A 16038-nucleotide genomic window follows, 5' to 3' on the forward strand; every position below is an offset into this window, starting at 1 on the left:
ATTTTTTTGTACACTGTTAAGCTTCTTCATTTTTTGCCACAAACCTTTCAGCAGACTACATATCTGTTGATGACATGTGTTGAAGTAAATTAAAAAACATAATATTATGGCACAGAAATTAAAGTGACATGAACTGTGACAATCCTGTAATTTGATTGGCTATGCCGCTGTTGTTTTCAAATTTCATTTGTTTAATTTCACGAAGTTTGAACGATTTCTCTAACAAAATTTTATCATGGAATGAAAAACTGTAAATTATTCTTTGACGAAACGTAATGTAATTATAATCTATATATATAAAAACTAGCAGTTGGGGTGTTGCTTCGCGCCACCCCAACACCTAGTTGGTGGGGGTGCTTCGTGCCCCCCCAGGCCCCCTGCGCGCGTAAGTCGTTACGCGCCATATTAGTTACGCGTCATTGTAGTTGTGTCCCTGTGTACCACCTCTGAATATAGATATGATTTATATATGTGTTTTGAACTACGTAAAACTTGCGAATATACAACATTCTTGGCTTTCCCATTGTCTGTGCATATACAAAGCCTTATGTACTTATAATGACGTCATATGCAAACGCTCTTTTTACAAACAAACAAACATGCATACACACAACTCGTTTTTATATAGATTGATAGATACAATACAAATTAACTGCGTAAAACTTGCGAATATACAACATTCTTCGCTGTCCAATTGTCGCTGCATATAAATAGATTGTCAGGTTTACCGACCCTCGAACATGCAACGTACAATTGTCCATGGGAAAAACAATTAGTATTAAGATCTATACCTTAATTTTCTAATGATTGACCTTGAGTTTTGTTGATGGTGATTGCAAATGCTAATCGAATTGGGAATCGCAATCTTTTAAATTGAAAAAGCAGATCCGTTGGAATCATGGGAATGCGAGGAATAAGAACAGCCTCACCCTCAAAAGGCCCTGTCAAGATTGTCGCGTGCCATTGCAAATATTTGGTGGGTTTATGTTACGTAACAATATTATTAGTACGCCTATTTTAGTTGTAGCACGTGTGGTGGAAACCCTCAAAGATCCAGGGAATTTAAAACTTCAGATGGATAATTAACCGCCTCATTTGGTTCCAAAACTGTGTCGACTGACTTGTAAAGGACTGCCTGGTCTCGAATCTTGGTCAAAACAATATTGTTGATTTCGTGGACGTCTATATTTTTGGGTGCAAGAATCGCTCTTTCACTTAGCCATTTATTATTTTTATAATTGTTTAGAATATTCGGAAATACTTTTTAAATCAATTCATTTTTGGACGTCACTAAATTACAGAATTTAGCAGGTAGTTGTATACGTCCTGAAATTGAGTCTACTGGGAGCTTTCCGTTTCCAATTGCCAGCAATTCATCTGAAAATGTTTGACCTGAGTCATCGTTTTGCAATCGGACACGCACATTTGTAGTTAATTTTAATGTCTTTACGTGTGCCCATAAATTAGAATTTTTCAGGCAAGCATTCATTTCGTCTGCAGGGGTTGATTTAGGTATTATAGGTAATGTTTGCCTGAAATCTCCCACAAGCAATATTAATGTGCTGCCAAAGGGTTTCGAATTCCCTCGCAAATCTCTTTCAAACATTGATCCAGAGCCTCGAGCGATTTTTTGTGTGCCATTGTGCACTCGTCCCAAATAATAAGTTTGCATCGCTGGAATACTTTACCCATCCCAGATGATTTGGAAATATTACACGTGGGAGTTTCTGTAGAATGCAAATTCAGAGGCAGTTTCAAAGCGGAATGAGCAGTTCTTCCACCAGGCAGAAACGTTGCGGCTATTCCAGACGACGCAATTGCCAACGCTATATCATTTTTTGATCCAATTGATGCCAGAATCAGTTTTATCACAAACGTTTTACCAGTACCTCCTGGTGCATCCAAAAAAAAAATTTCTCCAACGCTGATATTGACACAATGCATTATCGTCTGTAACTCGACTGTAACTTTGTTCACAATACAATTCTACACATGTCGAAACAGCAGCGGTACGATTAGGTGAAGGCATTCCCAAATCCTGAAGAGGTTTGTTTGCCATACATACGCACAAATCTTCTATAATAACTAAAGTGTAGTTATAAATTTCTGATGTAGAATCAAAAGTCATATCTGACGAATCTAACCGTTTTTGATGGAGTATATCTTCGGACATTTTCGATTTATATTTTTCCCATAACTCTGTAGGAGCTGAAGGAGAGTAAGTTGTTAGTATGATTCCAAACAATACACGAATTTGACTTGGAGTTGACGTTTCGCACGCGTCATTGATGCAGTTATCCCAGTGTTGGTCATTCTCCAATAAATCCAGAGCTTGGCATGCACTACGGTAAGTGTCATGTATAGTACCGTTTACAGTCCTCAAATACTCAAAGGATGTCGGACCGGCTTTCACCAAAAGCAGGCGTAGAAAGAAGCATTCATGTTGATTGGGGTGAACGGTGCAGAGTCTTTCTATCGTCGTATCTTTGAAGATGGTAGGTTGGCCGTCGACTGACCTACCCTGTTTTCGACGTTCAAGTACTTTATTTTTAGTATTCCACATGTAATACGAAGGCACTTCAGTATACAGCAGTTTTTTTGCAAAAGAATCATTTTTGCATAGCGATAAGAAAGCAGTTAACGTTGTATCCGGTGGATTCAGGGCTCTTTGTTGCACGTTGGATTCCGAAAAATAAACACGCTGACCATTCTGTAAATGTACCGCTAAGTGAACAACAGCTGGACTACGTTCATGTATCGGAAATAAAAGAATTCGACAAACAGCTTCATTACTGCTTATGTATCTTCCAGCCTGATATTGTACGATTTCGTCGATATCACTGCTTTCGGACTGCAAGCCAAAAACTGCCATGTCACTGCCTTTGTTGACGTATTTACATATGTATTTGATTGCCTTTACGGAGTTACAGTATTCAACGTTTATGTGTGCATTAAATGTTTTTGATAATAAAGGGGAATATGGAACAACCCACTGGTTATCTACTTCGATGGTGGTACCGTTACGCTTCTTTATTATTACTGTTTTACCGCCATCTCCAGTAGATCTTCTTCTATATTGTGGGTAACCATCATTGCCAGTAATTGTATTGGGTACTAAAAGTCGAGGATATTGCTTTGTGCACCTTCCTTTGGCCATGCATGGTGAATTTTCGTTCAGTGCACCGCAAGGTCCATGTATCATATTTTTTGCAACAATATCATGTAACCCCTTATCGACATTTTCATCAGGTATTTCAGCGGAAATCACATCATCAATTTCATTAGAAGTAATTTTATAATGTAGCCAGATTAGTATATGTGCGTGTGGCAATCCTCGTTTTTGCCATTCCACTGAGTACATCCAGCATCGCACTGACCCAAACACTTCAAGTTTTACTATGTAATTTATCAGTGATTTCAACTTTTGCCGGAAGACACGGGCCGTAATGTCATGTCTATGAACCGCCGATTGTCCTTGAAGTAAAAGCTGCAGTATCTCGTCCCAAGATTGATTACATGTAAATGTAATAAATAAATCTGGACGACCATAGAGACGAACATACGCAATAGCATCTTGAGCGTATTCATGCATATGACGGGGACTGCCAGCATATGACGAAGGTAAAATTGTTAAACTTCCAACGTTTGTGGTATTACCGTCATTTACAGCTGCATCTCGCAAATGAATGTATTGTTCAGAGCGGAGCTTGGTCTGATTCAGACGGATAAATAGCAAACGTTCTGATTCAATTTTTGCATACATATCAACGATGTATTGGTGAAACAATTGACGGCATTTTGAAATATAATTGTCTTCATCCTGCCGAATCATTAGCCTATAGAATAATAATGCATTACACTGCATTTCTTATTCATTTCTTTGTTAGTGGCTGGATTTATCAATTTAATATTAAAGTGATAACCGTCGGCTCTATCCCAAAAATGATAGGATATTGTAGGGCATCGTAGCATCGATGAGTTTCAGCAATTCTTACCACCTAAGCGTTTCACTTATGAAGAATAATATCTCGAGGTAAAACTGATCACCGACCATAACGATTGCCACTTCGTCGATAGTTGGAGCATTGTATCTACGCACATGTTGGTCAGGAGGCGCTTTGTCAGCGGAAATAACAATTTTATGCGTATCAGTAGGTATCAAATCGATGGCTGTTTTGAACAGACGGACTAAATTATTATTTTCGTGGAAAAGATTTTGCAATTGGGAAACGATTGTCCTTTCAACGTCGGGAGAAATTTCGCAAACTGCATTCAATTCAGAATTTCTATCACTGATGAAGTACAATTGTAAAAATTTATGATTCTCGCCTGAGAATGGTTGAAGGGACCCTGCTCTATGATAAATTTGCCCTTTTACTTTGAAAGTATGCATAAATTGATCTGGATTTTCGATTTGGGCACCGACGACGTCATTTGGAAACATATGTTATATTTTCTGATCTGTGAAAAAAAAACGCTTAGATTCTGACGTAGTTCCAGTAAGCAAAGTCTTCAATGGCTCTGGTGGTGCAGCCATTAGAGGAAGTTTAACTTTTCCTGAGGCCCAACACATTCCCATTGTTTCACCATTGAATTTCAAGGCCTTGCAATAGGAACAAATTTTAGACATAATCCCGATTTTAACACATCTACTCAAGCTATAATTATCGACTGGGCTGTACCTGAATGCCAGGCAATAATTTTCAGGTTGCTCTTCTGATTCCTCGGCACGCTTTCTTTTCTTACTTTCTCTATCAGCCGCAAGCCTGTTTTCTTGCTGTTCTTGTGATTCCTCGGCACGCTTTCTTTTCTTACTTTCTCTATCAGCCGCGAGGTTGTTTTCTTGCTGTTCTTGTGATTCCTCGGCACGCTTTCTTTTCTTACTTTCTCTATCAGCCGCAAGCCTGTTTTCTTGCTGTTCTTGTGATTCCTCGGCACGCTTTCTTTTCTTACTTTCTCTATCAGCCGCAAGCCTGTTTTCACACTGTTGTTGTGGTTCCTCGGCACGCTTTCTTTTCTTACTTTCTCTATCAGCCGCAAGCCTGTTTTCTTGCTGTTCTTGTGATTCCTCGGCACGCTTTCTTTTCTTACTTTCTCAATCAGCCGCAAGCCTGTTTTCACACTGATGTTGTGGTTCCTCGGCACGCTTTCTTTTCTTACTTTCTCTATCAGCCAAAAGCCTGTTTTCTTGCTTTTCTTGTGATTCCTCCGCACGCTTTCTTTTCTTACTTTCTCTATCAGCCGCAAGCCTGTTTTCTTGCTGTTCTTGTGATTCCTCGGCACGTTTTCTTTTCTTACTTTCTCTATCAGCCGCAAGTTTTTTGGCATAGACTCTTTGAGCAGCTGTTGCCATTGTAGGTTCATCAGTCACTTTACAATGAAACATTTTTCCGTCCACGATCTTCTTACAATTAAAGATTTGTCTTTGAACGTTTTTCTTAAATACTTTTAATGACGTCATCGTCACAACAAACATGACGTTGTTTGTCTTTCTGTCGACTGACGTCATTATAAGGATAGAGCTTTATGTCGTCATGAAGTTAGTTGTCGTCATGTTTGTTATGACGATGCTTAGTATATGACGCCATTATAAGTATTTAAGAATATCATTATATCATTATAAGTCCGCATATGACGTCTGAATTATTTCATCATATACCAATTCAAAAACGAATGTGTTCAAGCCGAAGTAGCTGAGTTGGTAAAGCGTTATGTTCCAGGTTCTAGGTCCGAGAGGTTTCGGGTTCGAACCTGTTCCAGGTTCTAGGTTCGAGAGGTTCCAGGTTCGAACCTTGGCTTTAGCATTAATACAAAAGAAGAAAAAAAAACTAAAAAAGGTAAAAACTACCAAAAAAATAAAAGAAAATACCAAAAATAAAAAAGCAAAAAACTGAAAAATAAAGGAGAAAAAGAAAACTAAAAAAATAAAAAAAAAAAAACACTAAAAAAGGTAAAAACTACAAAAAAAAACTAAAAAGAAAAAATTCCATAAAAAGGTAAAAATAAAAAAAAAAGAAAAAGAAAAAAAGGGAAAAAAAAGGAAAAATTTATTTCATCATATACCAATTCAAAAACGAATGTATATACAGACCGGGACACAGGGAATAAAAAAAACTAAAAAGAAAAAACTAAAAAAGCTAAAAAACTAAAAAAACTAAAAAAACTAAAAAAAGGTAAAAAACTAACAAAGAAAAAAATTTTAAAAAACTAAAAAAAGGTAAAAATTTCAAAAAAAACTAAAAAGAAAAAAAACTAAAAACTAATAAAAAAACTGAAAAAGAAAAAAAAACTGAAAAAAGAAAAAAACTGAAAATAAAGGAGAAAAAGAAAACTAAAAAAAATAAAAATAAAAAAAAATAAAAAAGGTAAATGTATTCAAGCCGAAGTAGATGAGTTAGTAAAGCGTTATGTTCCAGGTTCTAGGTCCGAGAGGTTCCAGGTTCGAACCTTGGCTTTAGCATTAATACAAAAGAAGAAAAAAAACTTAAAAAGGTAAAAACTACAAAAAAGCTAAAAAAAATACTAAAGAAACTAAAAAGCTAAAAAACTAAAAAACTAAAAGAAGGTAAAAAAACTAAAAACTAAAAAAGAAAAAAAACGAAAAAAAAGGTAAAAAGTACAAAAAAAACTAAAAAGAAAAAAAACTAAAAACTAATAAAAAACTAAAAAAACTAAAACTGAAAAAGAAAAAAAAACTAAAAAAAGAAAAAAAACTGAAAAATAAAGGAGAAAAAGGAAACTAAAAAAAAAATAAAAATAAAAATAAAAAAAAAAATAAAAAAGGTAAAAAACTACAAAAAAAACATATACCAATTCAAAAACGAATGTACATACAGACCGGGACACAGGGAATATAAATGACGACCGGGACACTCAAAGAGAAATTACAGACTGGGACACCGGGACACAAATGACGACTGGGACATGTGTGTCGACTGACGTCATGTTTGTCGACTATAAATGACGACTTGGACACAGGGACACAACTACAACGGGGACGCCGGGGGACACAGGGGGCATATATAAATGACGATGGGGACACAGGGAATGTTTGATTAGCAATCACCATCAACAAAGCTCAAGGGCAATCATTAGAATAATGAGGTATAGATCTGAATACGGATTGTTTTTCCCATGTACAATTATATGTTTCATGTTCAAGAGTCGGTAAACCTGACAATCTATTTATATGTACAGACAATGGGACAGCGAAGAATGTTGTATATTCGCAAGTTTTACGTAGTTAAAATATATATATATATATATATATATATATATATATATATATATATATATATATATATATATATATATGTATATATATATATATATATATATATATATATATATATATACTAGCTGTTGGGGTGGCGCTTCGCGCCACCCCAACACCTAGTTGGTGGGGGCGCTTCGCGCCCCCCCCAAGCCCCCCCGCGCGCGTAAGTCGTTACGCGCCATAATAGTTACGCGCCATTGTAGTTGTGTCCCTATGTCCCACCTGTGAATATAGATATATATATATATATATATATATATATATATATATATATATATATATATATATATATATATATATATATATATATATATATATATATATATATATGGTTTTAACTACGTAAAACTTGCGAATATACAACATTCTTTGCTGTCCCATTGTCTTTGCATATAAATAGATTGTCAGGTTTACCGACTCTTGAACATGCAACATATAATGGTCCATGGGAAAACAATCTGTATTCAGATCTATACCTCATGATTCTAATGATTGCCCTTGAGCTTTGTTGATGGTGATTGCTAATCGACCATTCCCTGTCCCGGTGTCCCGGTCGTCATTTATATCCCCCTGTTTCCCCCGGTGTCCCCGTTGTAGTTGTGTCCCTGTTTCCCGGTCGTCATTTATATTCCCTCTGTCCCGGTCGTCATTTGTATCCCGGTGTCCCGGTCTGTATATACATTCGTTTTTTGGTTTTGTTTTTCTCCTTTATTTTTTTCCTTTTTTTTTCTTTTTTAGTTTATTTAGATTTTTAGATTTTTTAGTTTTTTTATTAGTTTTTAGTTTTTTTTTCTTTTTAGTTTTTTTGTAATTTTTACCTTCTTTTTAGTTTTGTTAGTTTTTTTTTTTACTTATGTCCTGGTCGTCATTTATACTCCCTGTGTCCCGGTGCTTTGTTGATTGCTAATCGAACATTCCTTTTGTCCTGGTCGCTTTCTCTTTGAGTGTCGTCATTTATTTTTTTCTTTTTTAGTTCTTTTAGTTTTTACCTTTTTTAGTTTTTTTTAGTTTTTTAGATGAAAATTTTTTTCGTTTTTTCCTTTTTTTCTTTTTAGTTTTTTATTGGTTTTTACCTTTATTTTAGCTTATTTTTCAGTTTTTTCCTTTTTTTTAGTTTTTTTTATTTTTTATTTTTTTTAGTTTTTTACCTTTTTTTAGTTTTTTTAGTTTTTTTAGTTTTTTAGCTTTTTTACTTTTTTTATTAGTTTTTAGTTTTTTTTGTAGTTTTTGCCTTTTTTTAGTTTTTTCAGTTTTTTTTTTAGTTTTTTATTGGTTTTTACCTTTATTTTAGCTTATTTTTCAGTTTTTTCCTTTTTTTTAGTTTTTTTTAGTTTTTAGTTTTTTACCTTTTTTTTAGTTTTTTTAGTTTTTTTAGTTTTATAGCTTTTTTATTTTTTTTATTAGTTTTTAGTTTTTTTTGTAGTTTTTGCCTTTTTTTAGTTTTTTTAGTTTTTTAGCTTTTTTATTAGTTTTTAGTTTTTTTTGTAGTTTTTGCCTTTTTTTAGTTTTTTTCTTTTTAGTTTTTTTGTAGTTTTTACCTTCTTTTTAGTTTTGTTAGTTTTTTTTTTTACTTATGTCCTGGTCGTCATTTATACTCCCTGTGTCCCGGTGCTTTGTTGATTGCTAATCGAACATTCCTTTTGTCCTGGTCGCTTTCTCTTTGAGTGTCGTCATTTATTTTTTTCTTTTTTAGTTCTTTTAGTTTTTACCTTTTTTAGTTTTTTTTAGTTTTTTAGATGAAAATTTTTTTTAGTTTTTTCCTTTTTTTCTTTTTAGTTTTTTATTGGTTTTTACCTTTATTTTAGCTTATTTTTCAGTTTTTTCCTTTTTTTTAGTTTTTTTTTTATTTTTTATTTTTTTTAGTTTTTTACCTTTTTTTAGTTTTTTTAGTTTTTTTAGTTTTTTAGCTTTTTTACTTTTTTTATTAGTTTTTAGTTTTTTTTTGTAGTTTTTGCCTTTTTTTAGTTTTTTCAGTTTTTTTTTTAGTTTTTTATTGGTTTTTACCTTTATTTTAGCTTATTTTTCAGTTTTTTCCTTTTTTTTAGTTTTTTTTAGTTTTTATTTTTTTTTAGTTTTTTACCTTTTTTTAGTTTTTTTAGTTTTTTTAGTTTTTTAGCTTTTTTATTTTTTTTATTAGTTTTTAGTTTTTTTTGTAGTTTTTGCCTTTTTTTAGTTTTTTTAGTTTTTTAGCTTTTTTATTAGTTTTTAGTTTTTTTTGTAGTTTTTGCCTTTTTTTAGTTTTTTTAGTTTTTTAGCTTTTTTATTTTTTTTTATTAGTTTTTAGTTTTTTTTGTAGTTTTTGCCTTTTTTTAGTTTTTTCAGTTTTCAGTTTTGTCACCTGATCCAGTTTTTTCAGGTGACGTCACCTGATCCATCCACAGACAGACAGACAACTTATTTTTATATACTAGCTGTTGGGGTGGCGCTTCGCGCCACCCCAACACCTAGTTGGTGGGGGCGCTTCGCGCCCCCCCCAAGCCCCCCCGCGCGCGTAAGTCGTTACGCGCCATAATAGTTACGCGCCATTGTAGTTGTGTCCCTATGTCCCACCTGTGAATATAGATAGATATATATATATATGGTTTTAACTACGTAAAACTTGCGAATATACAACATTCTTTGCTGTCCCATTGTCTTTGCATATAAATAGATTGTCAGGTTTACCGACTCTTGAACATGCAACATATAATGGTCCATGGGAAAACAATCTGTATTCAGATCTATACCTCATGATTCTAATGATTGCCCTTGAGCTTTGTTGATGGTGATTGCTAATCGACCATTCCCTGTCCCGGTGTCCCGGTCGTCATTTACATCCCCCTGTTTCCTCCGGTGTCCCCGTTGTAGTTGTGTCCCTGTGTCCCGGTCGTCATTTATATTCCCTGTGTCCCGGTCGTCATTTGTATCCCGGTGTCCCGGTCTGTATATACATTCGTTTTTTAGTTTTGTTTTTCTCCTTTATTTTTTTCCTTTTTTTTCTTTTTTAGCTTATTTAGATTTTTAGATTTTTTAGTTTTTTTATTAGTTTTTAGTTTTTTTTTCTTTTTAGTTTTTTTGTCCCGGTCGTCATTTATATCCCCCTGTTTCCCCCGGTGTCCCCGTTGTAGTTGTGTCCCTGTGTCCCGGTCGTCATTTATATTCCCTGTGTCCCGGTCGTCATTTGTATCCCGGTGTACCGGTCTGTATATACATTCGTTTTTTAGTTTTGTTTTTCTCCTTTATTTTTTTCCTTTTTTTTCTTTTTTAGTTTATTTAGATTTTTAGATTTTTTAGTTTTTTTATTAGTTTTTAGTTTTTTTTTCTTTTTAGTTTTTTTGTAGTTTTTACCTTCTTTTTAGTTTTGTTAATTTTTTTTTTACTTATGTCCTGGTCGTCATTTATACTCCCTATGTCCCGGTGCTTTGTTGATTGCTAATCGAACATTCCTTTTGTCCTGGTCGCTTTCTCTTTGAGTGTCGTCATTTATTTTTTTCTTTTTTAGTTCTTTTAGTTTTTACCTTTTTTAGTTTTTTTTAGTTTTTTAGATGAAAATTTTTTTTAGTTTTTTCCTTTTTTTCTTTTTAGTTTTTATTGGTTTTTACCTTTATGTTAGCTTATTTTTCAGTTTTTTCCTTTTTTTTTAGTTTTTTTTTATTTTTTATTTTTTTTAGTTTTTTACCTTTTTTTAGTTTTTTTAGTTTTTTTAGTTTTTTTAGTTTTTTAGCTTTTTTACTTTTTTTATTAGTTTTTAGTTTTTTTGTAGTTTTTGCCTTTTTTTAGTTTTTTCAGTTTTTTTTTTAGTTTTTTATTGGTTTTTACCTTTATTTTAGCTTATTTTTCAGTTTTTTCCTTTTTTTTAGTTTTTTTTTAGTTTTTAGTTTTTTTAGTTTTTTACCTTTTTTTAGTTTTTTTAGTTTTTTTAGTTTTTTAGCTTTTTTATTTTTTTATTAGTTTTTAGTTTTTTTTGTAGTTTTTGCCTTTTTTTTAGTTTTTTTAGTTTTTTAGCTTTTTTATTAGTTTTTAGTTTTTTTTGTAGTTTTTGCCTTTTTTTAGTTTGACAACTTATTTTTATATATATAGATAGTTTTTTTTTTTTACTTATGTCCTGGTCGTCATTTATACTCCCTGTGTCCCGGTGCTTTGTTGATTGCTAATCGAACATTCCTTTTGTCCTGGTCGCTTTCTCTTTGAGTGTCGTCATTTATTAGTTTTTTCCTTTTTTTCTTTTTAGTTTTTTATTGGTTTTTACCTTTATTTTAGCTTATTTTTCAGTTTTTTCCTTTTTTTTAGTTTTTTTTTTATTTTTTATTTTTTTTAGTTTTTTACCTTTTTTTAGTTTTTTTAGTTTTTTTAGTTTTTTAGCTTTTTTACTTTTTTTATTAGTTTTTAGTTTTTTTTTGTAGTTTTTGCCTTTTTTTAGTTTTTTCAGTTTTTTTTTAGTTTTTTATTGGTTTTTACCTTTATAGTTTTTTTAGTTTTTTAGCTTTTTTATTTTTTTTATTAGTTTTTAGTTTTTTTTGTAGTTTTTGCCTTTTTTTTAGTTTTTTCAGTTTTGACGTCACCTGATCCAGTTTTTTCAGGTGACGTCACCTGACACATCCATCCACACATCCACAGACAGACAACTTATTTTTATATATATAGATATATATATATATATATATATATATATCAATATTCACAGGTGGGACACAGGGACACAACTACAATGGCGCGTAACTAATATGGCGCGTAACGACTTACGTGCACGGGGGGCTTTGGGGGGAGCGAAGTGCCGCCCCAACAGCTAGTTATTATATATAATAATAAATTATTATAATTATTATAATAAATAATTATTATATAATATAATAAATTATTATTATGTAACGTAAACGTAACGTAATTTAACGAAACGTAAATTATTTCTTACAACTTGTTCAACAAAGTTTCTTTGGAAATTTAAAATTAATGTTTTCGTGAAAATCTTTTCATTGCACGCCAGGGTACTTGCCGTAGCACGTAGTGTGTAACGATATGGAGGCTGGGTTGGTTTAAACTAAATCGTATATCCTGCAAACTCACCTGAGAAAAAACAAATTTTCCAATCTTTAACAAAATCTGGGTAAAATTTAATAGCTTAGAGGTATTTCACTTTTTCTGACAGTATTATTTCTTCCATTTTAATGGATTTTTTTCTTCAGGATCGAAATCAGGCTGCTATGACTGTCCTCAATGGCCATGTTGTCGTCTGTCTTTTTGCTGATCCAGATTCTCCACTCATCGGACTGCGGAACTTAGTGATGCCCCTCAGAGCGTCCAACTTTCATTATCATGAGCTAAAACACGTTGTGATTGTTGGTTCTGTCGACTATATTCGGCGAGAATGGAAAATGCTTCAAAATTTACCCAAGATTTCAGTACTAAATGTAAGTCAACTTTCTTGTACAATCGGAAACAATTTGAAATATTAAATTTTTTTTGCTATTGCAATTAATAATTTCGGTTTTTCTGGCTGGGAATGCCTACAATTGCCTTAACTGATGTGTTTTTAATAAAAAAAGAAACCATTGTTAGATTTTTATTTAGGAATAATAACAATGGTAAACCCAGATTGCGATAAACAGCATTTCTGCAGCTGCTCCAACTATTATATCTAATATTAGCTAAGGCCCCCATATAATATCACAAAAAACATCTTGAAAGAAAAAGAAATCCCGAAGAAAAAATATCTGTCAAGATATTATGTAACACCGGTGTTTGCGCTGTCATTGCTTAGCACCCACATGTAGGATTTCATTACATCCCACGTGTACGCTGCCATTATATAACACCCGACGTTTGCGCCATTGCGTAACACTCACGCCGCCATTGCGTAACACTCAGGTGTGTGCCATCCTCAGTTGCAAATGGGGATTTCCCACGGCCCGAAAGTCTAGAATTTCATATGTGAATGCGTCATCTTTATCATAAATAAACATTCCCCATTACGTAAAAAACTAAAGAAATCATGAAGAAAAACGCCTCGAATAAAAAATGTCTTTAAAAAACGTCTTAAAATGTCTTGAAACGTCTTGAAAAACGTCTTGATGAACAATGTCTTAAAAACGTATTGAAATGTCTTGAAAAACGTCTTAAAAATAAATTTCTTATAAAACGTCCTGAAATGTCTTTAAACGTCTTGAAGAAAAATGTCTTTAAAAAAACTTCCATGCTTGGCTAGTGGACTCCAATAAACCCCATTACGTAACACCCCAAACCCTATTGTGCAACATTCGAAGAAATCCTAAGGTAAAGTCACGCGAGATCGCGTCACCCTCAACCCCAATTATGTAACAAGCAAAAGTAAACATTTCCTATGACGCGTATCTGCTGGCTTTCGTCGGGATGACGGGATAGGGCACCGCTTGTATAGACGGCCTGGGGGCTCTGGCAGCTTGTATTCCAGGGATACTGGCCGCTTAAGACCGAAACCCCTCACTACTGATGTCATTAATTCTATTAAATTTAATTAACGTGAAATTACAATAAAAAATAGTCTTTGAAAAGCCATTTATTTAAATCAAATTTTAAAAACTTTTTGCTCATATGCACTTCAAAGTAAATTTTTACATACAAATAAATTCAATTTCGCAAATTTTAATTTGTTTGTAAATAACCAAAACATAGTGAAAAATTTATAACCAGATGATTTGCTAAAATTTACCAAAATTACAATATATGTCTTTGATATTTATCTCTATTTGTTTGCCTTATGAAATTGCTGATTCAGCTCGTGACTCACTCATACATTTCGTCAGCACAATATACTTCAATAAACTCTTTTTCATAGAATTTCACACTATTGCAACTTTTCTTTTATTTATTTTTGACCAGTAATTGCTTCCACAAAACTCTCACGAGCTAAAAATAGAACGAAGGCATACATTCAACTAATTTGTTTTTCTCCTAACCTGTCATCGAATTTCTTAGGAGAATAGTGGCGGTAAGTCACAACTTGATTCAAAGCTTGTCGTTCTCTGAAACCCTCTTTGAATCAAGTTTAGCCCAAACTAAGTAAATTTATCAATTAAAATAGACTTTAGCCGCAAAAGTAATCAAAACTTTTTTGTAATTCTAATAGATTTTTAATCTCACAGTTTTTCGTTGTACAGTTTGTCAAACTTTTTGAGACGAAAAACTTTCTTGATGCCTTTTCTTCAGAGTAGCAAGTAACATCTGTAGGTTTGAAGCTCCGAAAACGCTACGAGAAGTGTATGTGTTGTTTGAAAAGTTTTTTGAATATCTGTTCCTTCAAAGAGTTCGATTTTTGTGCTCTATGTCGGGAGAAAACATGCAATATAGATTATTTTTCATTTTATACCTGATGGAATAATTTAATGTTTGCCGTTTCGCTGGATAGCTTAAATTTTGTAGGGGAACTGTGTTTTCTTCCCAATTTCGTTTTTGCATAGACACGTTCCATAAAATTAAGAAGCTAATGCCCGTGCCACATTATTGTCACAGTTGTCGATAAAATCAAAAATACGCACGATTACAGCGCCGATTACGTTCACCATTCGTAATTTCTTGAGTTGAACATAGTTCAACTTTAAAGCATAAATTTCTTGACTGACTAATCAGAGTCAAGTTTAAAGCATACTTTTTAAAACAAGAAAAGATGGACACTTAGAACAGCGATTTTTTTGTCTGGGGGAGGAATCTGACAAAAACTTATTGGTAGAGAACAATTGTACACAAATTGCTGTGAGTGCAAACTCTTTAAACTAATTTCTTGAAATTTAAATTTTTCACTTTTTAAATACAAGTGTGACGCTAAAACCAAGAAAATTGCCGTATCATTCATGATATTTGGCTTCAAAAGATATATCGATAGATGTGACTATGATGTGCCACGGGCATAACAGTTAACAGTTCAAAGTGGATGCATTAAGCTATGATCAACCTTTTTCTAGTCTAATTTTCTTTTAGGGATCTCCACTTAGCAGAGCTGATCTTCGTGCAGTGAATGTGAATTTATGTGATATGTGTGTCATCTTGTCCGCAAAAGTGCCTAGCAATGACGACCCCACCCTGGCTGATAAAGAAGCGATCTTAGCTTCTTTAAATATAAAAGCTATGACCTTTGATGACACTATTGGGGTACTAAGCCAGCGTAAGTAGATTTAAATTAGTATGTCCAGTTTGAGCTGTATGTACCCTTGTGGGCAGAAGTAAGGATTTTAGGGGGTAAATTAATTTAACAAAAAGTGTTATAAAACTAGATTTTTCAAATCAAACAGTTCCTGGTAATGAACTATAAGTAAAGAGTGGGCTTGGTTATTAATAACTGCAACTCCTTAAAAAATCAGTTTCTGATAACGATACTTACATAAAAGAATTAGTTGTTTTATGAAGATTCCGAATGTAAAAAATTCATCAAGTTTGAAGTTGCTCATCAAAAGGTAGGGAGGTAAGAATATTTGTCTGATATTTGAAAAATTGGTAAATAGCCACAAGAAGGCAATTGATCTTTATGAAAAGTAGGCCATAGAATTAAGAACATCAAAGAATCTATCAAGAATATCAAGATCAGTAGAGGTTTTAAGCTCCTATCTCCGAAAATTTTGAGCTTTACATATCTTTCAAGTAGGAATATCCCGGATGAGTGTTAAGTTATTTGTTAACTGTTTTTTATAGGGGTAATTTTACAAGACTAAAGTGTTAACAAAATTAGGAGAATACCCATTTGAATGGACCACAGAAAAGTGGTGTTTTCTGCCATTCTGTTATATAAAATGGCCAATTTGCTATCAATCGAACAT

At 33.0% G+C, this 16038-nt stretch overlaps 1 protein-coding gene across 27 annotated transcripts in view; it reads left to right on the top strand.

Moving 5' to 3' along the window:
* LOC136041182 (calcium-activated potassium channel slowpoke-like) overlaps positions 1–16038 on the top strand; it is a 280833-nt gene that overhangs the window by 231824 nt on the left and 32971 nt on the right. For all 27 annotated transcript variants that reach the window (XM_065725713.1, XM_065725714.1, XM_065725712.1 and 24 more), the window contains 2 exons: positions 12439–12663; positions 15206–15389. In XM_065725713.1, coding sequence (XP_065581785.1) covers positions 12439–12663; positions 15206–15389 — 409 coding nt within the window. The remainder of the gene's footprint in view (positions 1–12438; positions 12664–15205; positions 15390–16038) is intronic.

The sequence above is a fragment of the Artemia franciscana genome, unplaced genomic scaffold (genome assembly GCF_032884065.1).
Source record: "Artemia franciscana unplaced genomic scaffold, ASM3288406v1 PGA_scaffold_1179, whole genome shotgun sequence".
Lineage (NCBI taxonomy): Eukaryota > Metazoa > Arthropoda > Branchiopoda > Anostraca > Artemiidae > Artemia > Artemia franciscana.